This window comes from Trachinotus anak, unplaced genomic scaffold (assembly GCF_046630095.1).
Source record: "Trachinotus anak isolate AG129_WGS33_773 ecotype Australia unplaced genomic scaffold, CSIRO_AGI_Tana_v1 ptg000011l, whole genome shotgun sequence".
Lineage (NCBI taxonomy): Eukaryota > Metazoa > Chordata > Actinopteri > Carangiformes > Carangidae > Trachinotus > Trachinotus anak.
In genome coordinates this window covers 5,837,125-5,845,730 of record NW_027273862.1, presented here as the reverse complement: position 1 = coordinate 5,845,730, position 8,606 = coordinate 5,837,125, and the positions used below count along the sequence as shown (strand labels likewise).

Here is an 8,606-nt window from a genome sequence, read left to right as displayed (position 1 = left end):
GGTCAAGTTTATGTTCCCTTCACGCAGCGGTTTGAACAGAAATAGAGACTCGTGTTTCTCCTGGACTCACAGGATCAGATGGTGCTGGTGTCTATCAGGTAGTTTATATTGTGTGCGTCTGATCTGTTCTTCCCCCGGATGGCACCAGCTGTTGTTACAGGTTGATTGGTGTGTGTGTGTGTGTGTGTGTGTGTGTCTCTTTAATAAGTGCTGCCCTCATTTTCGGTGCAGATGCGTGTGTGTACACCTTCACCATGTTTTGTGTGTGTTTAGCCTGTGTTTTATATGAACTCATGTATTCTCTCATATGTGCATAAGTCTCTGTTACCACTTACTGTTTTGTTTTTGATTTTTGTTGCGGCTTGTACCAAACAAACATGTTCCCTTATTTCTGGATAATATGATTTGTAGGCCAGGGTGTCTCTGTGGTAACACAATGCTTCATTTATGGTCTGTTGTGACACATTTTACCTTTATCAAAAAACTGTAGCTCCTGCGATTTGGATATTGCACTTGGCCATACTGCGATTTTAATTATATATAAAGCGAAGAGTAAGAGAGTTTGATAGAAAACTGAAGGTGCTGTGATGTGTGGAACGTCTGAATCAGGGTGTGATAGCTGCTGGTGATGGTAACACCTTTCCATGCAACACCTGTGGTAAACTGTGGGGTAAAAAAGCTACAAATTCTCTGAAAGTCAAACATCAGTCAACATTTACTGCCAAACACAATTAAATCAAATGATAACTTACAACTGTACAACATAGTAATGAATTTTAACACACAAGCATCAGTCCAATGAGAGAATCACACAGTGCCTCTGAAGTGTACACAGCTCATCTTCTTTTAGACAGTGACAGGAAACGTTGTGTGATTTGACCTTTTTGGCTTCCTGTAATTTTTACAGAGTGATATTTAAGTTTGATGTAGTTAATGAAAAAACATGTTCGTTAAATTATCTTTGCTCCACAACCAGTCAAAATTTAAAAATGGATACCTGCCTTGCAATATGACAGTGAACATGGACCCAAGTTCTGGCACCTTTTTAACAAATATGTGAAACTAATCCTTGGCTCATTTTCAGTTTAGTACCAAAATAGGAATAAATTCATAACAATGACCATGAGTTTGTTCTCATCAAGTATGCTGTGTTGACACTGGGATACCGTGTGAGACTTGAGTGTCCTGCTCAGACACATGGCTTCTTTTGGAAAGTTAATGTGGTGTGGTAGGGTCTTCTCTGCTGCTGCAAATGTACATATCAAATAGATAACCATTCTTTTAAACTATAGCCCTCCGACTGTTCGTATATATTACAAATGTTAATACCTCGAAGATGACTCCACAATCAATGTGATGTGTCTGCTACAAAAAAACATCTGCGTGAAAAATTCACAAATATCAAACAGTGCTTGTTCTTAAAAAGTGCCCGTTTGTGAGAAGGGGTTTGTAGTTACTTCAGGTCTAATGCTGTTAGTTCCCAGTTAGATGTCATCGAATATAAGCGCAGTGGTGCACTGTTCACACATGGTAGTTGTTAATGTTGACCCTCACCACAAACACAGGAATACAATTGTCTAAGGCGGTTAGATGCACCATGTAGGTCTGGGTCTCTGTCGACAGAGTGTTGAAGGTTTGCTGAACAAACCCTGTGTCCATCATCTGACCTCTGCCTCTTTGTGGTTCTTAGTTTTGTCAATCAAGCACAGAGCTCCTGTACTGTTACAGTACAAACCTTCAAGGTCCACACAAATGACAAGCCCTTATCTGTCACCTTCTGGAAACCAATCAACAGCTTCTGCAAAGAAAGCGACGTCAACCCTGGAGGTCAAAAGTGCGGAGGCAGTGACTGGAGCAGCAGTAGGCCACAAAACTCACAGTCGTCCTGAAGGAGAAAGAAGTGAGAGGAAACAGCATGAGAAAGATGAGCATGTGTTTAGTTGAGATCAGGTCATTTGCGAATAGAAAACAGGATTTATATGTGTGGGTAGTCCTGGGAGGGAATTGGGGTGTGTTTGTTCTAACCTGCGGTGAACTCCTGCCAGGGCGGTGTCACGGAGAGGGAAGAGTTTGGGGTAGATGATGGTGAACATGGCTTGGCTGCAGCGGTGACAGTGACCCAGTGGGAACTGCAACAGGTCCAGTAGGCTCTTTGGGAGGGTGATGGGAGGCAGCAGGTTGAGGTCTAAAAACACAACAGTAAAACATGTTTCAGCATCAGCTTCAACACACAGCTCCTAGTCCTGAGCATAACATTTACTGGCCATTTTATCATAGTCATGTTTCTCAGCGGGACTCTGGCTCTTACATTCATACACATGCACACTTGTGCACTGGCCAGTATAATAATAATAATAATTGTGCTGATGGTCGCTGATCAACGATCATCAGAGCAATCACCGATTGTTTCTGCCTTTGCTGATGTCAAGACAATATTTGGCTTGTTTTCCCATGTATTAACTTATTATTAACATCATTATTTGTAATATTTAATTAGAAGTGTAATTTGTTCTGCCATAGTTTCATATGTATAAGCAAAGCCTGCAACAACTGCTGTAGCGACGCTTGTTGTGAGAAGCTGTTGCACCGTGAAGAAACAGAGCGGGGGAGATCGACAGACAGACTGAACAGAGAGAGAAAGGGAGAGAGAGAGGGGCCATAAACTACCGTTTCTGTGTGCCTCCCTGTGTTGATTTTGAGTGATTGTGAATGCTTTAATTATTAATTGTAAATAATGCTCTATTTGTGATGATAATTTTATTTTCACATCATGTATTTGTCCTCTTACTGTCCGTCACTCCAGGTATCTGAGAAAAGGCGAGAGAGAGACAGGTGAGCAAAACTGGACAAGCTTGCTCATTGGGTAGGTCGCTCTTTCTCTCTCTCTCTCATAGGATAACGTAAGATTAAACCCATCCCCACCCCAATCATATCAGCTACTGGCAATTTGACAGGGTGAGGATAGGACCATCAGACTCTAGACAAGTCATATATATATATATACATACATACAAGTACGCAGAGTGTGCTACTCTCCTCACCTGTTGGGCGGTGGTGGTAGATGCGGTGCAGGGTCCTCATGGAGAGCTCCTCCAGGGGAACCACATTATCTGTCTCTGAGCCCACCACTTTCACTTCAGCTGGCAACCCGACCAGAGCCTCACTCAGCACCTCACCCGGCACCTCTCGCAGGTCTGAGTCCAACACTGTAGATGACACGCCGCACCTGTGCAGCAGCAACACACATGCAGATACAACAGTTTTTTATTATTGTTTGCAACATGATGTAACTGCATTTCTTCTATGGTGTTTCCATCATATTTTTCAGTTTCTATAATTTTGTTTCATCATTCAATCAATGCACAGCTGAACTAACTCATACTGTTCTATGTCAAACTGAGTTGAAATGATTTAATACCCGCTGCAGCCGATGACCTTGTTATACAAGTAGGAGGGGAGGCCTTTTAGGTCCACATTGTTGTCCACAAACACGAACTGCAGCTCCCGTGATCTGCCCAGATCTGAAACACACAGATAATAATAACACAGCCTATTCTCTGTACATCACTATGGCAACGCACAGATGGAGGGGATATACGGACCGAGTGGTAGAAAGGTCAGCCGGTTAGCGGCCATGGAGAGCTGGTTGAGGCGGTGGAGCCAGCAGAGCTGCCGGGGAACGTGGCTCAGCAGGTTGTGGTCCACAGTCAGATTCTGCAGGGAGAGGCAGCGGTGCAGCCGCTCTGGTAGAGACATCAGCTGGTTCATCGACACGTCCAGAGTCTCCAGTTCCTGCAGATCACCGATCTCTGGAGGCGTCAGACAAACATGAGAGAGCCTGAATAAAATCAAATCTTCTCAAATCTGATTTCTACTATTTAACAAAACAAACCAATAAGTCCCACATTAAAACAGCACAACATTTAGGAGAAAGTTTTTTTTTTGGGATCATTTGGAAGAGTTTTGGTTTGACTAAATCCTTTGTCATTTTAATGCTGACTATCAGCAGGTAATTTCATGTCATGTTCATTTCATCCCAATGTCCCCAAATAGTTTCCAAGAAGGAAAACTTAGATAATTAGGCTGACATGTGGTTTTCAATGTCATATTTACTTTCCCTGTTTCACAGACTTTGACTCACAGTGAGAGAGAGGATTGAAAAGAAATGAAAACAAATGGACTGTTGGTGTGATCACATCTGTGACCTTTTGTTATCAGACAGTGTTTTTAACAAAATCACTAGCTGCAAATTTCTAAACTGTCTCTCATAGCACATCAAAGAGCATTAGAAAACAAAATGCTATAGATATTCAGGTGGTGGACCTGACTGACTGAGAGTGAGACCGGCGTACACTGTTACAGTATGAAAGTGAGGAACAGCTCTTATGGTGATAAAGAGACAATTGTTTTATACTTTTACTTCCATAAATAATATATGACTGATGTCACCAATGTTTTCAGATTATTTACAAAGTCTACTAAGGCTGAAAATGAAATATATAACATAATAAAATAATATTATAATGTGGGGTTCAACAATAATTGTGTTTATTAATGCTCAAGAACAATATGAAATTTAACAAAATCATCTAAATTTTTGCTTAACATTTGATTTTTTTTAATAGACTTTGTTATTAATTTCTTTATGCACAAACTGACAGTGGTGTTAAAGCCCTTGTGAGTGACACTGTGTTGTTATAGTACTGTAACGTTTGATGGTTTCTGTAAGTATTTGCAACACACAAAATATATTGTCAGTTTCTTGCTCTTCAGTGGAGTGGTGCTGTTTTCTGTCTCCTTTTCCTTTCAGTTTATTTGAGAGTCTCTGCTGCCCTCTGCTGGAAAACAAACTACATCTCCACTTCAGTTCGTCTTATCTCAGAAAATTAAAAGTCACCGTGGAGCTTGCCAAACAGGACTTTGTACCACTCAGGGTGGACTGTTACAAATAAAAGATTAATCTTGAGTTTAAGCTGTGTATTAAAATATAAGTGAGCTGTGTGCTGCACCACACATACATACAAAGATGCTGTCTGTCTATTTATATTTATTTCTTTTATCTTTTTCCACTGTTATATGCACTTTATTTACTCAATGTCAGATCTTTAATTCCACTGAGGTTTTGATGCACACATACACTTTCAATGTGTCATGTATTTGTCTTGATGTTGGACTATGTACGGTCTGACACTGTCAGTTGTTTTACCTTTAGACTGTGTTTTTTTAGAAATAGAGTGGACAAAACAAACTTGAACTGCACTTGAAAAAGACAATGAGAGGTAGCAACAAAGCAGGCAACTGCTGGTTTTTACCTGGAGGAAGACATTTCAGCTGGTTATTGGACAGTCTCAAGTGCCGCAGAGACCTCAGTCGGCCAATCTCTGGACAGAGGAGCTGGAGGGCGTTATTGCTGAGGTCCAACGACTGCAGCCTGGCCAGATTTCCAATAGCTGAGGATCAAACCACCGTCACCTTTATTATGGTCAGCAGACAAAGTTCTCCTAGCTCCTTAAAGGATTCCCAGTCAAAGATAATCATCAGGCGAACAACTTCTCCAGATTTCTCTAGTTTTCTGCTTCTGTTCTATTGAGCATCTTACTAATGTACCATTCTGCATCATGCTATGTCAGTATTAATAAAGTATTAATAAATAAGTGTGCATTATGATTTCTGCAACCTGAGCATCTCATCTTCACTTTTGTGGTTTTGGTTTGCTATTTAGTTTCATTTGATCCTCTCCTTAAACTTTTAAGATCTTTTAGTCCCTTGCAGTCCCTTGTTTAGTCACTCAGGACATTCTGGACCAACGTTTTAGACAGCGCTCTCAAACAAGATCAACAAAGCACCTTATCAGGGAATATCTCATGGAAGAACGGTGTTCACCCCTCCAATAGAGTTCAAAGACTTATAGCATCAATGCTAAGGAGCACTGACGATGTTCTGGTGACACACGATGGCCCAAAACCTTACTGAAATACTTTATTTGGGTTTTTCCTTTAAATTGTCACCTGTCTGTATGTTTTAGTATGGTGTAAACAACATCAATTGAGAAGCATATACAAGTATAACGGTCAAGCACAGGTATATGATTACTATGTTTCTGACTGTGAAGACTTTGTAGAGCAGAAATGGAATCAAATGCTGTTTAAAAAGAAAAGAAATGAGCGTAGACACTGGCATGTTATAGTGACATAATGGAGGACCTACCTTCAGGAATAATGACTATGTTGTTTGAGTGCAAATATCTGTAAAAGAAAAAAATAAATGTTACAATTTGAATAGACCAAACTATCTGTTATCTCATTGGTTACTGTTCTAAAATAGTCGAAGACCTTTTTATGCCAGTGAGGTTCTGGTGTCATGTGTTGGGCATATATAAGTGTAATAGTCTGTCAGGGTTATGACATAGGAATCCAGCAGACAGCCTCATTCAGTGCAAATTACAAAGACTTTCACCTTTTCACAGTTCACAGCTGCAGCATCTGGGAGACCAGTAAAATTCACCTGCCGCCGTTCTTATTATACTGCCCATTATAACAACAAAACATGAGCAAGGTGCCATGGAACTTGGAAACTCTTTGCTGTCAAATAAAAATCAAACATGATAATAATTCTAAAAATAATTATGCTGATTTGTACAAAAACGTAGCCGAGTACTCACAGTTCAATTAGATTTGGGAGCTTCTGGGCAAGATTGTCAGGCTAATAGAGAGAGAGAAAAAGCAGAAATAATCAGTAAATCAAACAGGAAATAATCTTGTGAAATAGCCTGCACACCCCCACGTTTTGAGAAAACAACAGACAGCTCTGTTCACCATTTATGTTTACACACAACAACACTAAACAGCATGTATGATGTCTGACACAGCAAATGCACCATATACTGTGTGGATACCAGTGTGGTCAGTGAGTTCCTCTTCATGTACAGTCTCTCCAGAAACTGCAGGCCTTCATCTTTCAGCAGCTCCACAGGGAAAATATTCAGGTTTTTGTAGTTAAGAAATAGGTTTTTGTGGCGCTCCTGCTTGGCCATGAATATAGTCTCATGGAGTTCAGTTGCCATCTCTGAGGACACCTCTCCTCCCTGCTGGAGAAGACTTTGCAATGCCTTCTTCCTCTATGGCATCACTGAAAGATAAACAGATGAACAGGACCAATATAAGACAGTAGTTTGCACTGAGAACAGACCAAGATTCAACTGCATTGACTTTAATTCCTGTTTCTCAATGCCTGACTGACAAACTATGTCACTGCAGGAGAGAATGGCTGCTTCAGAAACAGACCACAATGAAATAGTTAGATGAAGCTATCCCGCTCGACAGCATTGGCAGCCAGGGGAAGCTGCTGCTGCCTGACGCAGCACACCGCAGCCAGAGCCTGCAGCCACAGCCTGCAGCCACAGCCTGCAGCCTGTCGCTAGCGCTGTGCCAGTGCGGACGGACCTCAGCTACCTGACATGATACTCGCCTGTCGGTGTTTTTATCTGTCATTCTTTGCACCATTAGCATGCTAGCTAAGTGGCTGCTATTATCGCATTACGTTCAAGAACAACAAATTAGTTATTTACCTTAATTGTGCAGGACTACTTTATTTCATTTTAGTTCCCACTTACGCTCAGGACCAGCCTGTTGCTGTTGCTAAAAGTATGTTTATAAAAAGACATTAAGCTAGCGACGTGGACTAGTTGTTGAGCACAGACACAGAAACACAGAGGAGTTACCTCATTGGTCACTGCTGTGTTGCCACTATGCGCCTGCGCGTCCGCCATATTGGAGCGGTAAACATCCGCTGGTAAACAAATGTAACTCCCTTACTTCTGATTTTCATGAAGTTCGGTTTGTTATAAACCTGAGATGATGATATGATAGTATTGTATGTTATATTATATAACATTGCATAATATAATATAATATAATATAATATAATATAATATAATATAATATAATATAATATAATATAATATAATATAATATAATATAATATAATATAATATAATATAATAATGTCTAAAGTGAAGAATGACAATGAAATATTTGAGATGAACATTATCATGTGTCTCCAGGTGCTTTTAAAACAATGAAATATATATGGAAAAATACATTTTGAGGAAATTCACCAAAGCTGAAATTCTAAATAAGTTAGACTTGATTTTGCCTTATTTATGTGAACCTGAGGTTTGCAGTGGAGTCTGTATCTTTCCGTCTGTTTATCGGGGACGGGCCGCTCCTATGAGGCGAACACGCAGACGCACAGCACCAAAGACACTCTGACAACAGCCTGGGTCATGGATGTATTATCAGACCTCCGTGGATCCATGGATAACACCAGGGCACCAACGAGGAGCGATAGGGCATCGTTGAGTTTTCAAAATAAAAGACTATAACTTTCTGCATAGGACTGTGTGACATGTCACCATTCAGCGCGAAAATGTAGTGTACTTTTTACTCCACTGCATTTATTATTATAGTAACTTTTTAGTTTTAGATTCAATATGTAAATCAAATGATCCCTTTGTAAAATTATAATACTTTTCCTAAGTACTGTAACTAGTAACTTGGAATTTTACATTTTTCTTTTTAACTTCAAAGAAGTTAAACAAAGCCAGA

At 40.2% G+C, this 8,606-nt stretch overlaps 1 protein-coding gene across 2 annotated transcripts; it reads right to left on the bottom strand.

Annotated features, from left to right (window-relative positions):
• Positions 1 to 697: 697 nt before the first annotated feature.
• On the bottom strand, positions 698 to 8,319 carry lrrc28 (leucine rich repeat containing 28). Of its 2 annotated transcripts, none has more exons than XM_071489457.1 (10): positions 8,170 to 8,319; positions 6,896 to 7,128; positions 6,662 to 6,702; positions 6,208 to 6,245; positions 5,313 to 5,450; positions 3,603 to 3,809; positions 3,419 to 3,521; positions 3,042 to 3,226; positions 2,026 to 2,185; positions 698 to 1,885 (listed from the first exon to the last, which is right to left on the bottom strand). In XM_071489457.1, exons 2-10 carry the CDS (start codon positions 7,061 to 7,063, stop codon positions 1,816 to 1,818), a joined length of 1,110 nt encoding a protein of 369 aa, XP_071345558.1. In that variant the 5' UTR covers positions 7,064 to 7,128; positions 8,170 to 8,319; the 3' UTR covers positions 698 to 1,815. The 2 variants fall into 2 exon arrangements, with proteins under 2 accessions (XP_071345558.1, XP_071345559.1); XM_071489458.1 differs by lacking the exon at positions 8,170 to 8,319 and adding an exon at positions 7,568 to 7,739.
• Between the last annotated feature and the right edge of the window lie 287 nt (positions 8,320 to 8,606).